Source organism: Rhodamnia argentea, chromosome 1 (genome assembly GCF_020921035.1).
Source record: "Rhodamnia argentea isolate NSW1041297 chromosome 1, ASM2092103v1, whole genome shotgun sequence".
NCBI lineage: Eukaryota > Viridiplantae > Streptophyta > Magnoliopsida > Myrtales > Myrtaceae > Rhodamnia > Rhodamnia argentea.
Genome location: NC_063150.1, coordinates 28,767,125 through 28,783,662, shown reverse-complemented (window position 1 = coordinate 28,783,662; position 16,538 = coordinate 28,767,125). Strand labels below are relative to the sequence as shown.

Below are 16,538 nucleotides of genomic sequence, written 5' to 3'. Positions count from 1 at the left end.
ATTAATCATAAGGAGAGGTAATCCAGCCACTTGGACCCAAAAGGCACAATGAGTGAAATTGTGGCGGTGGATGGGCACTCTTGGTACTAGTTGTTGGAGAACCAATAGATTGCTAGAGAATGACCATGGGCTCGCATCTAAAATTCTTTTCATTACAGCTTCCGAACCAAAAGTAAAGGAAAATATGCCCTATTCATGTTGGTCACATACCACATCTTCCGTTTTCCATGCTTTTTGCATAGTAGATTGAAATGCTTGCACATTTATACTAGAATTCGAGTAGAGTTTCCCCAGCAAAGTGAGATTACACAATTTCAGCTTGTTTTCAGGCCATTCTTCATTCACATTAGCAACAAAATCCTCTATCCACAAGTCACCACGGCTCCTACACAAAGCAGCCAACCGCTGCTCCTTATCAACCTCATTCGCCATTCTAATAGGTACTACAAACTTGCAGGGACATAAAGGAAAGGGAAGCTAGCACCTTAAATCAGAACAATGGTAGTGTAACCTAAATCGAAGGATGAGAAACCCAATACCCTGATTGCTATTTCAGAATTCCCAGAAGCAATGAAGTAGATCGTTAGCACCACTGAAGGTTGTCCATAGCTATGGCCAAAGATTCAGGATGATGGGATTTCTGCTAACCTGGGGAAATAGCGAAGATTTAGGGTTTGTAATTATTGAGATTGAAAGCTATTTGGGTATGTAGGGAGAAAACTAAATGCGTGTAATGAATTTGGGGCTGATAATGGAGGGTAAAGCTATGAATATATGGATTGTAATGACTATGGATTGTCATTGTCATACTTGTACCGTACACTGATGGAAGTGGGTTTGGATGAGGACGAGGTGGGGAGCAAGGGGAAATCCCTAGAAGGAAAGAAGGGATTTTACGTGTGATGAATGAGGGACGAGGAGAAACAAGGAATAAGCAGAATCCATAAAAGGAAACAGTGTAAATTAGGATTTGGGGGAAACTATCACTATGGATAGGGAAGAAAGCTTTTTAGAGAAAGAGAGAGATTGCCCCAATGGAGGATAGGATTTGGTTGGGGAAATCCTTATCCTTTGACTAAGCACGTATCCACCTTTTCCTCCTTTGCCTAAACGCAATGACGTATATGCATCACCCGACACACCTTATAAATGTGCACACAACCAAATTTGAGACTCACACAACACAAACACTGACATAGAACAAACACTCAAAAGCTTAGATCACGGCATTCACCAACTTTATCTTCACCGCTTCTGCCGCCTAGATGGCTCTCTTCTTCTTCTTCCTCCTCTTCCTCGTCCCGAGCTCAAAATGTGTGGAATTCAAGTCCCTCCATGGTCAACATGTCCCGAGGGGCGATGTGGATCTGCTGGAGTTTCCCTTGAATTTGGAATACTTTGAGGCAGAGCTCTTCTTGTATGCCTCATTGGGGTATGGGTTGGACAAGGTGGCCCCAAACTTGGCCATGGGAGGTCCATCCCCAGTTGGAGCTAGGGCTGCCAACTTAGGTCCTCTCCTGAAGGATATCATCCTACAGTTCGCTCTCCAAGAAGTTGGTCACTTGAAGTGAGTCCACTCATAATCTCATTCGATATGTCATACCTATATCTTTCTTTTAAAGTTAGAGAGGAAATTTGATGCTAATTCTCATTTTCCAACCTAGATTTTAGGGGATTCTTTCATTTTCATCTTTGAATCAATGCAGGGCAATCAAGAAGACAGTGAAGGGGTTTCCAAGGCCACTCCTGAATTTGTCTGCGGCTTCATTTGCCACAGTGATGGACAAAGCATTTGGTTATACTTTAGAGCCTCCATTCGACCCATATGCCAATGATATTAACTTCTTGCTTGCCTCCTATCTGGTCCCTTATGTTGGCCTCACCGGCTATGTTGGAGCGAACCCCAAGCTCCATGGTGCTGTGTCCAAAAGGGTATAACCAGACAATCGATCTCTACAAGTTATCTACTTTGTCAAATCTTAAGGAGCTTTTTACCTATGGATACTTGTTCCCGTCTTGTGAATGCTTTTTAGCTTGTCGCGGGCCTTCTCGGCGTGGAATCGGGTCAGGATGCGGTGATCCGAGCCCTCTTGTACGAGCGGAAAGCTTGGGAAGTCAAGCCGTATGGGATAACCGTGGCGGAGTTCACAGACCGGATGTCGGAGCTCAGGAACAAGCTCGGGCACGACGGGCTGAAGGACGAGGGCCTCGTCGTGCCCCCCAACCTAGGCGCCGAGGGGAAGATCAAGGGGAACGTGCTCGCGGGCGACAAGTACTCAGTCGCGTACGACCGGACGCCTGAGGAGATACTGAGGATCGTGTATGGGAGCGGCAACGAGAGCGTCTCGGGAGGATTCTATCCCAAGGGTGGGAATGGTCGCATTGCTAGGTCTCATCTCTGGTCGGCGTAGATGATTGTAATAATAAGTGAATAAATGTGTGCCTTTTGATTATGCTAACTCTTCAAGTAAACTTGTGAACGGCTCATACTGCGAGCCTTTAGTGAATTAAAGAAATGAAATTTATGGTTCTACATTCGTCCTTGGTTAATTTCCCTTCTCAAATCCCGCCTAACATAAGTTGATATGGTATCGCCTATGGAAATTGCAATCAAACATCTTTTCATGTAACGCTTAAATCACGTAATTGTGCGTACATGTATAAAAATAAGCACGCATTCGCAAAAATCGCGACGAAGAAAGACGGTCGATTGAAGGGATGACATCATATCGATGTTGCCGCGTGATATTGGCAATTGTATGGTGAGGTTCATCATATTCGATATATTGTCCGTGTTGGAATATGGAATCGTGGTCGCGCATAATAAAGGAAGAGCTGATACAAATCCTATCAACTATGGTGCCATCCGAAGGATGAAATCCGAGCAGGAGGATGCTAACAACAGTTACTAGGGCAGTGGTTGATTATCACAATCTCCAACGGTGCGCAAAACTGGAACTGAAAGGATTAACATGGTGAAAATAAGGAAACAGCCACGTCTTTATAGAGAAATTGAGAGAATGAGGTTGGATAGTAAAACTTGAGGGACGAAAATGAAAATTAGACAGAAAGAAGTGGGGAAATCCGTAATTTTCCCTGCAGTAGTCCCTCGCTCGTCACGTTCCAATAGGATCGAGTGGACCATTTGATTGATGATAATTATCACGTGGTCGTAATATTTGACCAAAATTATCGAGATTATACAATTCTCCCACTAAAGTGATTGAGGTTGGCTATTTCTTCGTGCATTTGACTTTTTGCTCGGTAAATCGTAATCCCAGATGTTATTTGGTGGTCGATCTAGAAACATAAAATTAATGACAAGTAGAAAAATTACTTTATCACAAATTACGGAAGAAATCATTGATTAGTAGAGGTATCAAATGGGCGGGTCGGGTCGAATATGATAAGACATATATTGATCTATTTAACCCGTTTTGTCCCATTTTCATACAGTATTAATTTTATGACCCATACCCAATTCATACCTGACCCGTATTTTTTTGAATATTTATATATTTAACCAAATCACGAAATATTTATTTCATAAAATTAAAAAAAAATGTAAAAATTGTTTTGCTGAATGCTGCCACCAGTGGCCTGCCTGCCGCCTTTGCCGAAGCTGATGCTTGGCCGCGCCCACCGTGGCCTGCCCATTGCCTCCGCCGCCCACCGTAGTTGCCACCGCGGTCCGTCCGCTTGCTCTCCGTTGCCACCAGTGGGCGTGGTGCTCGAAAGCTGCCGGCATATGTGATTTGGCCATGTGGACGATGTAAGTCCTTCTCTGTTGTTGTTCATCTCCATAGCCATTGACACCGAAACAGGACAGAGCCAAACCAAGAACAAGACGATGAAGATGAAGGATCTTCATTGTCTATCTGTGAAAGGGAGGGCGAGGGTAATGAAGGGAGAGACGAGGAGGGGACGATTGGTTGTTGTCTGGATCCGTGAATGATTGCTTTCGTTTGGGACAAAAAAGGGTGAGGGTGGAAACAACTTTGAGGAGAGAGAAAGGCTTGGGCGCTACTCGGCTAAAATGGCTTTGATCACGTGTGTTCAGGCTTTCACCTCCATGGATTCTCTCTCTTTGCTGCAACTATGTTCCTTCATGCAGGAGGTTAGATGAGAGAGAGAAAGAGAAAGAGGAGGTGGTGAACCAGCACCTAACTCTCTAGTCAACGGCACGCAAGAAAACTCAACAGCCAATCTTTTTTGCTGGCGGGTGGGATGCGGCGCAGGGTGAGCGGGCGGCAGCGGGAGGCTACGGTGACGGACGACAATGGCAAGCAGGCGGTGGGCGGCGCTTTACACGTGAATAAAAGTGATCTTGCGAAATTATAGGTCACGAGACGAAAATGGGTCGAGTTAAAACCCATTTTTGAATTGCCTAAACCCATATTTGAACCAAATGGCTAAAAGTGGGTTAAAATGTGGGTCAAAGAACCATATTGGCACTTCTAAATTTCGAGTTAACAAATATGGATTTCCCTATATTACAATTAACTAAAATTGCACCTACATGTGATGTTTATAACTTAAAATCCTCCGATCAAAACTTGGCTAGAAGAAATTTAGCCTTTTTAGGTATCATGGGTGTATGGAATGTGGGCCAAATACCTAAAAAAACTCCAACCTTAGCATTTGGGACAATAATAGCCAAATTTTTTTTTGTCTCGTTAAAAAACCTCCAATTTTTACATTTGTCCCAATTTTGCCCAAAACTTTTACTTTTATTCCAATTCTACCGGCCTAGTACTAAAAAAACCCGCAACTTTAGCATATGCCCCAATTATATTCAAAACTCTTTTTTATCTCATAAAAAACCTTCAACTGTTATTTTTGTTCCAATTCTACTACTGTTAACCTTCCGTCCATAATCACCTTAGTTAATCTTATGTGGTATTTTCATGTTATTAATGAATTACATCTCAGCAAAGCCGACAAGAAAAAACTCCCGAACTTCTGTTACATTATTTGCTTCCTCTACATATTACTGGGAGATGTAGAGTCATTCACGACGGCACGTTTCGTATTCTCTTTGGTACTTAGCAGCCCAAAAAACGGTTAAACATGGAGATATTTGGTATTTTTTATGAGAAAAAATTTTTTTGGACATAATTGTCACAAATGCCAAAGTTGGAGGTTTTTTGGGGTATTAGGCCATGGAATGTGGCAATTCACCACTTTTCAATAGTATAAACTTCAGGCATATAAATCTGAAATTTATAAGGCATTTTCAGTATTCATTCAATTTTATAGTGTTGTTATGGTCTCTATATAGCATGGTGCTAGGGATGCCGACTCTAGGCGCGCCTTTTGGCGTAATCGTAGCTACTGGAGAGAGATTTCTCGGCGTGTCCCCATCACCGATGCTGATGCGAAATTCGGTGATTGGCCGCTGTTTGTCGATGACGTATCCATATTTGTGGAATAGACAAGTTTTTCTAAGCTATACCGAATTGATTTCCTTTTCAGATTTACTTGGTTTACTCATTTTGTGGGATTTGCATATTTGTCTTGAAGTTATGTATCCTTTTTTTATATGAGATGAAGATTTTCATTTCGACAAAATAAAATAAAAAAAACTTAGGGCATATGGAAAGCCGCTTTTGAGCAGTAGTTTGTATCAAATGAATACCAAAACCATTTGAAAATGAACTTCTTTAGAACATAATTAATTGCAACCAAAAATGCTACTTTAATGTTTGCACATGCTCGTGAATAACAAGGTTTGTGCAATTTTATTGTACTTTTAGTAGACATCTTACTAGCTATACCTTTACGTAATCATTTGTGCAACAAGTTTTTTCTCTAGGAAACAACCTAATTATTCAAAAAACGGGTGTTCAAACCTAAATTTTTGACAGCCCATTTAGTCATTTATTGCATAAGAAAAGTAGGAATTGAACCCGACCCCCAAGCAAAATCACCATTTGCATAGTTCGCATTTGCATTTCATTTAGGTCATACATCGTTTATTTGTTTATTTTTTTCAGGTTCTTTAGTAGGAAATAAAGTTGGTAAAACAACATAAGAAAATTGGGAAAAATGTCAAAAAAGTCCTAAACCTATTGCATTAATGCAAATTTAGTCTTAAACCTTTTTTTGGTACCAATTCAATCATAAACCTTTTGCATTGGTGCCAATTAAGTCCTAAACCTTCTATTAATATCAATTCAGTCCTAAACATTTTATATTAATGTCAATTTAGTCCTAAATATTTTACATTTATGCCAATTGAGTCAATTCAGCCAATTTTGATCGGAAATTACTAGCGTAGATGTCAATTATCTTACGTGGCACGGTTGGCCTTAACGTGCATATTTTTTTTAATATTTATTTGATATTTTAAAAAAATTTTTTAAAAAATAAAAAAGATGCTTAAAAAATTATTTAAAATATTAGAATAAGACTAAAAAAATGTCCAAGTTAGCGCTAGTCAGGCCACGTAGAAAAATCGATATCTACGTCAGCGATTTTCGATTAAAATTGGCCGGATTAACTCAATTGGCATAAATATAGAATATTTATGACTGAATTGGCACCAATGCAAAAGTTTTAAGACTGAATGAGCACCAAAAAAATGTTTAGGACTTAATTGGCATCAATGCAAAATGTTTAGAACTGAATTGGCATCAAAAAAAGGTTTCTGAATGAATTGGCACTAATGCACTAGGTTGAAGACTTTTTTGATACTCTTCCCTAAGAAAATTGGTAAACTGAAGGCGTTGGTAATAAAATTTGATAAAAGTTGGTAAATAAAAACCTACCAAAAGTCTCAAGGTGAATCTGTTGTTTATTTTTCAAACGAGATGGTGATACATAAATATGTGAATCCTTCTTATTTTCACCTTCTCCAAATTATTACAATCATAAGAACAACTCCCTAGTGTGCCTTACGGCGTGAGTCCCGATGGGATTTGGTGACGTAGTAGCTCATGAAGTGATGCTGTGAGCCTGGCTATCCATCTGTGTGAGGCTGAGCTCCGGCATGTGGGTGAAGGATTTTGAGGGCTTGCAGAATGGAGTTCGAGGCGGCCACTTTTATTCTCGGCACAGTATCAGGGTTACTAATAATGCTCGAAAGATGTTCGATGAATTGTCTGAGAGAAGAACCGGTGATGTTGCCTCGTGGATTATTTTCAGTGACCTTACATGTGCTTTTTTTTTTGTTCACACCCATCTTCCATTTTTGATTCGCAAAGGTGTTCGCCATTAAGACCGGTCTAAAGCACCATACGTTGTCCCCAGAGTAGGTCCTTGCTTGTGGCCTTTCGCGGGTATATTATCAATCCCTAAGTCGAGCGCAAAGGCTTTCACCCTTTGTTCAAATCTATTTGAGTTGGAAACAGGGTAATACATCGAAAGTTCCCTACTTCTAATTTAGTAATTTTTTTGTTTCGCCTGCGTGATTGGATCACCATACGGTTCATCCTAATACTTCTCTGTATTATGAGATTGCCTAGGCTGTCTTTTACGTTTTGCTCACCATCCCCTAGTTCTAATATCTGTATTTTTTATGTTTTATTTTGAGTCTTCAAAGAGTAGAATAATTTCCATCTTAGTTCTATAAATCTCTATAAAGATGGAGTCTTGAAGCGTCCTACATATTCTACTGAACGTTTCGGGTTCCCATGCTGTATAAGGAAATATAAAATTACATAGAGGGTCTGAGCTTGAATTGATGATGGTTACTAAAGTTGTTTCTTTGCTGATAAAACCTCTGGGGGGTTGAGTATGATATAAACTGAATTTGTTGATTCATGTTTCTCTTGCAAACTTGCAAAGGGGAAGTGAGCGTCCAAAGATTTGTTGATTTTGAAGCCGACGATATGAGAGTCCACCTCAATCGCAATATGGTCTCTTGTTGGGTAGCCATGGAGTAAATTGTTGTTTTGTTCTTTTGTTGTTAATATCATGGAAATGATTTTTTTCTTTAAAGTTGTAGAAAAAACTGAATTCTCTTTACTGAGATTTCAATAAATGTCGTATGGAACATGTATTGATGTTGTGAGTGGAACAATATAGTTTTTGACTAATAGATATTTATGATGGACTTGGGAGAAGCTAATGTTATTTTGGGTATTAAAATCAAAATAAATTATAATGGCCTAATGCTTACTCAAGAGCATTATGAGGAGAGGCTACTTAAAAAATCTGGATACTATAGTGTCTCACTTGTGAGTATTCCTTATGATATTAATACCCAATTGATGAAAAATAGAGGAGAGAGCGTGTCCCCGTCTGAATATGCTTGGATGATTAAGAGTCCAATGCATCTAATGAACTACACTTGACCTAATTTTATAATTGTTAGAAAAATATTAGACAATATGAAATAAAAAATCGTTGGAAATCTATTGAAGAATATGATAAAATAACATCAACAGTCTAGGGAGCAAGTCCTTAAAGATAACTTCATCTCTTTGAGTATGAAACTTAATGCAATACGCTCTAGCGACTATCCTCCAAGATGCAACAAACCTTTTTCTTTATTTCGCAGAGAATAATACAAGGAACGGGAACAACGTTGTGTATATAACTCACCAAGAAAAGGAAAGATATGATGAGGAAAGGGAAATTCTCTTTTAAATCGAATTACTTTTTGGATTGTGGTTTGAAGTTTAATTTTATATCCAAATGAAAGAGAGAGCAGTTAAGAATCCGTCATAAATCAATTGATAATTTGAAAACGATAACCATTATAAAATAATGGGAATGTTTATGAAGAAATAAATCAAATTTTACGAAACCTGTATAACGCCGTTACAAGACCGTTGCAAAATGATGGATTTCATGGCTGTCATAACTTCTATAAAAATGTTTTAAAACTGTTGAAATATTCGACAGTAAGGTGACAATCAAGCAACCCAAATAGAACCAGCTTGTTAGTTAGATCGAACCCACCTATTTTGTTTATCTTTGTGTAACAGAATTGAGAGGATTCATGTTTCTTATATCTCATCATCAGCCAAACAGAGCATTTTGTACTTGAATACATCTTATAGTTGGGCTATTTACAGGAGATACAAGAACAACTACTCTTTCACGTTTGTACCATGTTCCAAAGCACTAATTTCATGGAGGGGGCTGATCCATTTATCCCTTAATCGACTAATTAAAGCTTGCTCAAAAGTTTGATACTTTCACTTCCATAACTCATACACCTCGAAATCAAGATAATCCATTGGAAAATTTTGAGTATATCTATTCAAGCCTATCGAGTTAGATGGTTCTCTCTCATGCACGTGCTTAGGTGCACACAGGAAGCAGAAAACATATGGTGTATCATGACTAAAATGGTGTAAACTAATCAATTACATTATCTAAGTGACAAGTATTCAAACCAATTTGAAAATTTGTACCTCGAATTTGCTTGTTTCTCCATGTGTTATGTGTTAGAATATATAAATATTAAACCATGCCTTCTTCTATAAGCTTAAAGTTTTAGAGCAGTTGGCTACGCATATATCTATTAACGAGTGGAAAGGTGTTTGGTCATGAAAATATGATCTATCATATCGATCAGCTTTAAAATGAGCATGCTTGGTATTGGATACGATTCATAGAATATTATTAAACAAAAACCGCACTTTCATTAAGAAACCTTACAGTTCAACTTTCATTTTGCTTCCGAGTTGAACATTTCTTCTTCAACCTTTATTAATCTTACAAACCATCTGACTGATCATCATTGCTCACAGCAGTAACCTGGCAATGGCGGAAGCCACTGAGGCCGCCTTGTTCACATAATCGTTTGAGTTTGATAATGGCGACTTGACTCCAAAGCCCGCCTCACAAATGGATGCTTCAGTCGCCGCGTCCGTCATGTACTCCTCGGCGAACTTGTAGTCGCCTTTTGTCAAACTTTCCTTGCTCGGGGGCACGTCCATGCTTATGATAACATTGTACAACTCCCCGCAAGAGGTCAACGCTTGCTTCATCCCCGGGTCGGGGGATTTGGGAAGCAAGTCCTTGATTTTGGTCAGAGTTGACTTGGCGTTCACTTCGACCTTGTCGACCATGATTAGGCCTAGCTTTGGGGTGTCCGCGGTGGAGCTCCGGCTATCGGACCTGAGAGCCGAGACGCAGAAGTCAGCGTATGGCGTCTTCTTGCACGTGTCATCAACTAGGTCGGCGGATGCGAATGGGAGGATGGTGATGAGAAGAAGTTGAGTGATCAAGAGAAGTAGCGGGAGCATTGGAGTCTTCATATTGTTGGAGCTTGTTTTTGAAGAAGACGATGATGCTGATGAGGTTTTGGAAGAGGAAAGTAAGGGAAAGAATGCTTTGGGCGGAGGAAATGCGTGTTAGTTGATCCTTTAAATTGAGGTTGAGGTTGAAATTGCTTCCTCCCATGGAAGAAATGGATTAGGATTAGACACATAACACTTACCACAGCACCATTTAAAGACTATCCTTTGATTTTTCTTTTCTTAAAAATGGAGGTATATAGTTTAGGTTTTGTCTAGGTTCCAGTGAGAATTTGAAACCTATCCGTCACCGTCGGAACAAGTTCCTTTTTTTTTTAAACGTAAAACCTACCTTCACACTCTGGAATTCAGAACCTACCTTGTCACTTGTTCCAAAATCGGTTCTAGGGACTATTTGGGAACAGGCCATTTTTTTTTTTTTTTACATAGAATATTCTATCTTCTATGAGATTATTTGTGCTGGAAAAAGGTTGCCTCTATAACAAAGAATGCAGGAATGATCCCCCGTATTTTTTAGTCGGTTACACATTTATCTTGCCGGACCTATACATGATTAATTAAACGCAAACACATGAATTGCAAAGTAGGCCTAGAACTGTTAAAAAAAGAAGATTTTTCAGTTACAGAAATTCACGAGTTAAAACACCCTTCTCATCATCAAATTAGTGTGTTTTGAAAAGTCAATGGCCAGCAAGCCAATGGAGACGTTACCTCATTGATTTTGCAGGTTCCCAGAAGCAAAAAACAAAACTTGAATATTTGTTTATTATTTCATTTTTATCTGTCAAGAAAAAAAAAAAAGAGCAGTGAAATTCCTATTTTTATTTAAAAAATACAAAGTTAAAAAAGGAGACCAAAAATGACAGTATCTTTCTGATATCCGTTTTTCACCATCCATTGTCGGAAAAAAAAAATATCATAGGTGTCTATGTCCAAAAAATTTGGATTTGGTACATGAAGATATGATTTGATAGATTTATCTTATCTATAGAAATGGATCTTGTGTCCTGGAATTAAATAAATACATTGAAAAAAAAACTTCTTGTGACTAAATAAACGTTTCTTCGTGAAGGAATGAAATACCAATTTATATCCCTCTTCAATATCATAGGAACAACAAAACGAAGTTGGAAATATCGACAGATTTTTGTGCTTGTGGAGTCTAGTTCTCGGTTCCCGATTCCTAAAAATGTGGAACCGAAAACCGTGAAGTTATTTCTTATGTATTTTCTTTTGATCTTATGGTTGGTACTAATGAGATCAACATTTGTTTCTTTGCTGATGAAACCTGTCGGGCTGAAGATGACATAAACTGAATTTGTTGATTCATGTTTCTCTTCAAAACTTGCAAAGGGGAAGTGAGCGTCCAAAGGTTTGTTGATTTTAAAGCCTAGGATATGAGAGTCCACCTCAATCGCAGTATGTTCTTTTGTTGGGTAGCTATGGAGTGAATTGTTGTTTTGTTGTTAATATCATGGAAATGATTTTTTTCTTTTAAGTAAAAATCTGATTTTTCTTTGCTGAGGGTACAATAAATGTTATTCGGTACATGTATCGATGTTGTGAATGAAACACTATAACTTTTTACTAGTAGATATTTTATGATGGACTTGGGAGAAGCTAGTGTTATTTTGGGTGTTAAAAGTAAAATAAATTATAGTGGCCTAATGCAAACACAAGAGCATTACAAGGAGAGACTACTAAAAAATTGGGTTAGTTCCACCAAAACCTCAAACTGATACACTTATGATAAATTTATCCCAAATTTAATTTTTTTACCACTAAAAATCTCAAATTGGTACACATGTTACAAATTTATCCCAAACTATTTTTTTACTATGGAAAATCCCAAGTTGATACACTTGTGAAAATTTTATCCAAACTTGTACACCTGTGATAAATTTACCCTCCGTGAATTTTCAGTAAATTTTACCATTAAATTGCTGAGTTGATGACACGTGATAGTAGACGGGTATACCATTTTGAGATTTTTACACTATATTTGTTACATATGTATCATTTTGGAGGTTTTTCGTGATATTAATTCAATTTAACGAAAACTAATATAGGGTAAATTTATCACGAGAGTATCATTTTGTGATTTTTTTTATGATAAAAAAATTGGTTTATAATAAATTTATCATAACTGCTCCAATTTGGAGTTCTTCATGATCAAAAAAATTAGTTTTGAGTAAATTTGCCACATGTATACTAGTTTATGATTTGTTTGTGATAAAAAAAAAATTTGGAATAAATTTATCAGAAGTGTACTAGTTTGGAATTTTTCATGGTCAAAAAATAGTTTAGAATAAATTTATCACGTGTGCATTAGGTTTGTTGATTTGAAAGCCTAGGATATCAGAGTCCACCTCAATTGCACTATGTTCTCTTGTTGGGTAGCTACCGAGTAATATCATGAAACTTAACTTTTTTTTAAGTTGTAGAAAAAACCGAATTTTCTCTACTGAGAGTACAGTAAATTTTATTAAGTACATGTATCGATATTGTGAATGAATTTTTTTTTTACTAATAATCATTTTATAATGGACTTGGGAGAAGCTCATGTTATTTTAGGTGTTAAAATCAAAATAGATGATAGTAGCCTAATGCTTACTGAAGAGCATTATAAGGAGAGGCAACTTAAAATATTTGGATACTTTCGTGTCTCACTTGTGAGTATTCCTTATGATATTAATACCCAATGAAAAATAGAGGAGATAGCTTGTCTTGGTCTGAATATGCTTAGATTACTAGGAGTCCGATGCATTTATTGAACTACACTTGACCAGATTTTATAATTGTTGGAAAAAATATTAGCTAATATTAAAAATAAGAATTGTTGGAAATCTATCAAAGAAGGTGAGAAAATGGGATCAATTGTCTGATGTGGGTAAGCACTATCCTTAAAGATAACTCTTCCTCTCGGAGTACAAAACTTGGTGTGACAGGCTCTAGCAGCTATCTTCCCAACATGCAACAAATCTTCTTCTTTATTCTGCACAATATAATAGAACGAACGGAAACAAAGATAGGCATATAACTCGGCAAGGAAAGGAAAGATATAAGAAGGTAAGTGAAATTTTTTGTAAATCGGAATTTCTTCTTGGATTGCGGTTTGAAGTTTAATTTTATGTTCAAACGAAAGAAAGAGCCATTAGAAAATCAATGTAAATCAATTAATAATTTTCAAAACGATAACCTTTATAAAGTCATTATAAAATAATGGAGGATTTATGAAGAGCTAAATCAAATGTTACAACATTGTTATGAAGCCTTTGTATGACTGTTACAAACTGATGACTTTCATGGTGGTCATAAGTTCTATCGATATATCTTGAAACTGTTGAAATTTTCACCATTAATGTTATAATCACGCAATCCAAATAGAACGAGCTTATTTAATTATATCGAATCGAACTTATTTTTTGGATAATCCGAAATCGAGAGGATTCATGTCTCTTATATCTCATCATTAGCCAAACAGAGTATTTTGTACTTGAATACGTCTTATAGTCGGGTTATTTATAGAAGATACAAGAACAACTCCTCATTATCGTTTGTACCATGTTCCAAAGCTCTAATTGCAGAGACGGTCGCTTCATTTATCCCTTGTGTGGTTTCGACAGGTAAACAATCATTTTATCTTTATTTATAATTTACAAAAGTATATCTAGCTTTTGATGGATGAGAAGCATATAATCTTTTCTGTGTTGGTGCTACTATCATGGTGATATTGTACTTTATGGCCTCGTTTGGTGCACCAAATATAATTATGGATGAGATAATTTTTATCCTATCCAATTTTTGGGAGGACACTGGATTCGGATGTGTCTGGATATGATCCTGATAAATGCCGCCGGATAAAAGAATCCCATCTGGAAGATGGGATAAAGTCGAATAAGATATCTAATATGAAAGAATTTAAAAAAAAAATGGAGAAAACTTCCCTTCCAGGTTTGCACCTCTCAATCAATCACTCTCCTTGCCACCGGCTCACCGCCACCGCCCTCAAGGAGTTTTTTTTTTTTTTTTTTTTTTTTGAGAATCTCTGGCAGGGAGTTCATCCTCTTCTTTACTTTCAAGGCCGAGGAGATCACGCTCTCTCTCTGCTTGAAGCCAACGTTCTACGATCGACCGATTGACCAGAGCAACTCAATGAGTCCGATTTGCGATGGCGGCGCCGAAGAACCTGTGCATGGACTAGTACATGTGCCTAACGAGGTTCGCCAAGTAGGCTCGGCGGTACGAGGAGATTGTCGAGTTCATGCATAAGCTGGTCGAACTGGTCGCCTCACTCACTGTCGAAGAGTGAACCTCCGCGGCCCATAAGAATGTGATCGACTTGCTCAGAGTGACTTTGCGCATTGTCTCCTCCCTTCAGTTGAAGAATCTTACTAACGCTTGGAGAACGTAAAAAACACGAGAGCTAAAAAAAAAGGGTCTGATTTCTATTCTAATGTATGGCACCGATCCTCTGCGCCTCTTTTTTGCTCTGATTTGTATCAGCCTAGAGATATTTTCAAAAATCATAAAGATTATTCCATCTTCGATTGTACCAAACATGTGATGAGATTTTTCACCATACTGAGGATATTTGAAATGGTATCTATCGTCTCAATCATCTTTAAATGAGCATGCTTTGGCATTGGATTGGATTCATAGAATATTATCAAACAAAAACCGCACTTTCATTACGAAATATTACAGTCCAGTTTTCATTTTGCTTTCGAGCTAAACATTTTTTCTTCGACCTTTATTAATCTAATAAGTCATCTCAGTGATCATCAGTGCTCATAAAAGTTAAGCCACCGCAGCAATGGCGGAAGCCACCGAGGCTGCCTTGTTCTCATAATCGTTCGAGTCCGCTAATGGTGACTTGCCTCGCAATTGGATGCTTCACTCGCCGCGTCCCTCATGTAGTCCACGGCGAACTTGTAGTCGCCTTTTGTCAAACTTTCCTTGCTCGAGGGCACACTTGCACTTATGGTAACTTCGTATACCTCCTTGCAATAGGTCAGCGCTTTCTTCATCCTTGGGTCTGGGGATTTGCCGAGCAAGTCCTTGATTTTGATCAAAGTTGACTTGGCATTCGTGTCGACCTTGTCGACCATGATTATGCCTAGGGTAGGGGTGTCCGCAGTGGAACTCCGGGGGTCAGACCTGAGAGACGAGATGCAGAAGTCGGCGTACGGCGTACTCTTGCATGTGTCGTCAATGTGGTCGGCTGATGCGAAGGGGAGGATGGTGATGAGAAGAAGTTGAGTGAACGAAAGAAGTGTTGCGAGCATTGGAGTCTTCATATCGTTGGAGCTTATTTTTTAAGGAGACGATGATGCTGATAAGGTTTTGGAAGAGGAACGCAAGGGAATGAATACTTTGGGTGTAGAAAATGCGTGCGAGTTGATCCTTTAAATCGAGGTTGAGATTGCTTCCTCCTATGGAAGAATTGGCCATCTATGGAAGGAAATGGATTAGAATTTGATACTTGCCATATCTTTTAGACACGTAACACTTACTACAACATCATTTAATGACTATCCTTTTATTTTTCTTTCCTTAAAAATGGAGGGATATAATCTTGGGATGATCCAAATTCTATTTAGGTTCCACCTAAAGCCTGCCTGCCAAAAACTTATTCTTTTTTTTTTATTATTATAAACCTACCCTGTATGCATATTCCAGGCCAGTTCAGGGTCTACTCGAAAACCCGACAGTTTCCTTTTTATTGCATAAGAGACTCTCTGTCTTTTATGGGATTTTGGAATTATGTGAAACTGAAACTTTCAATGTCGTATGGACACATCAACTTAAAAAGAATTAGACGCGCTGGATATATTAAAATGTGCCAATAAGATGGATTGCCGGCAGTCAAATGTCTTTAGTGAAAAAGAAACTTACAAGTAGACAGAGATTATACAAAATTGTAAGATTTATCAATGAACTTAAAGATGCGCTGGTTTGATTCAACATTTAGCCAAGAGACTTTGAGAAAATGCTAATACCTTTGGGCTAAAGGTCTTTTCCAAAATGCAAGTAGTGTTTGCTAAAGTGTATTTTAAAAACACATTGGAAAACAACTTTGACGTAAATGCTGTTTGGTGAAAAATGAACTTTGTAAAGTACTTTTACATTTTGAAAAAAAAGCAGGGGTCGGCGTTGGTGGGAGGTGGCGGTCGGCGGCGGCGGTAGTGATGGCGACGGGCGACAGTCAGCAATCATTGGTGGTGGGTAGCAGGTGGCGGCGTCTATGGCGGCGGGCGATAGTTAGCGGCGATCGGTGGTGGACGGTGGACAGCAGGTGGCTGCGACAGGCGACGATCGGCG

General features: G+C 38.3%; 3 protein-coding genes across 3 annotated transcripts; 1 reads left to right on the top strand and 2 right to left on the bottom strand.

The window, feature by feature from the left end:
* The first annotated feature begins 1,265 nt into the window (after positions 1-1,265).
* On the top strand, positions 1,266-2,509 carry LOC115747738 (desiccation-related protein PCC13-62-like). The gene is made up of 3 exons (XM_030684001.2): positions 1,266-1,567; positions 1,707-1,932; positions 2,034-2,509. Exons 1-3 carry the CDS (start codon positions 1,266-1,268, stop codon positions 2,409-2,411), a joined length of 906 nt encoding a protein of 301 aa, XP_030539861.1. The 3' UTR covers positions 2,412-2,509.
* Positions 2,510-9,698: 7,189 nt separating this feature from the next.
* Positions 9,699-10,273, bottom strand: LOC115747739 (cell wall / vacuolar inhibitor of fructosidase 1-like). The gene has a single exon (XM_030684002.2). It carries the CDS (start codon positions 10,212-10,214, stop codon positions 9,699-9,701), a length of 516 nt encoding a protein of 171 aa, XP_030539862.1. The 5' UTR covers positions 10,215-10,273.
* A 4,649-nt stretch (positions 10,274-14,922) lies between these two features.
* LOC115747740 (cell wall / vacuolar inhibitor of fructosidase 1-like) lies at positions 14,923-15,606 on the bottom strand. The gene has a single exon (XM_030684004.2). The coding sequence runs from the start codon at positions 15,512-15,514 to the stop codon at positions 15,080-15,082; it is 435 nt and encodes a 144-aa protein (XP_030539864.1). The 5' UTR covers positions 15,515-15,606; the 3' UTR covers positions 14,923-15,079.
* Positions 15,607-16,538: the final 932 nt, after the last annotated feature.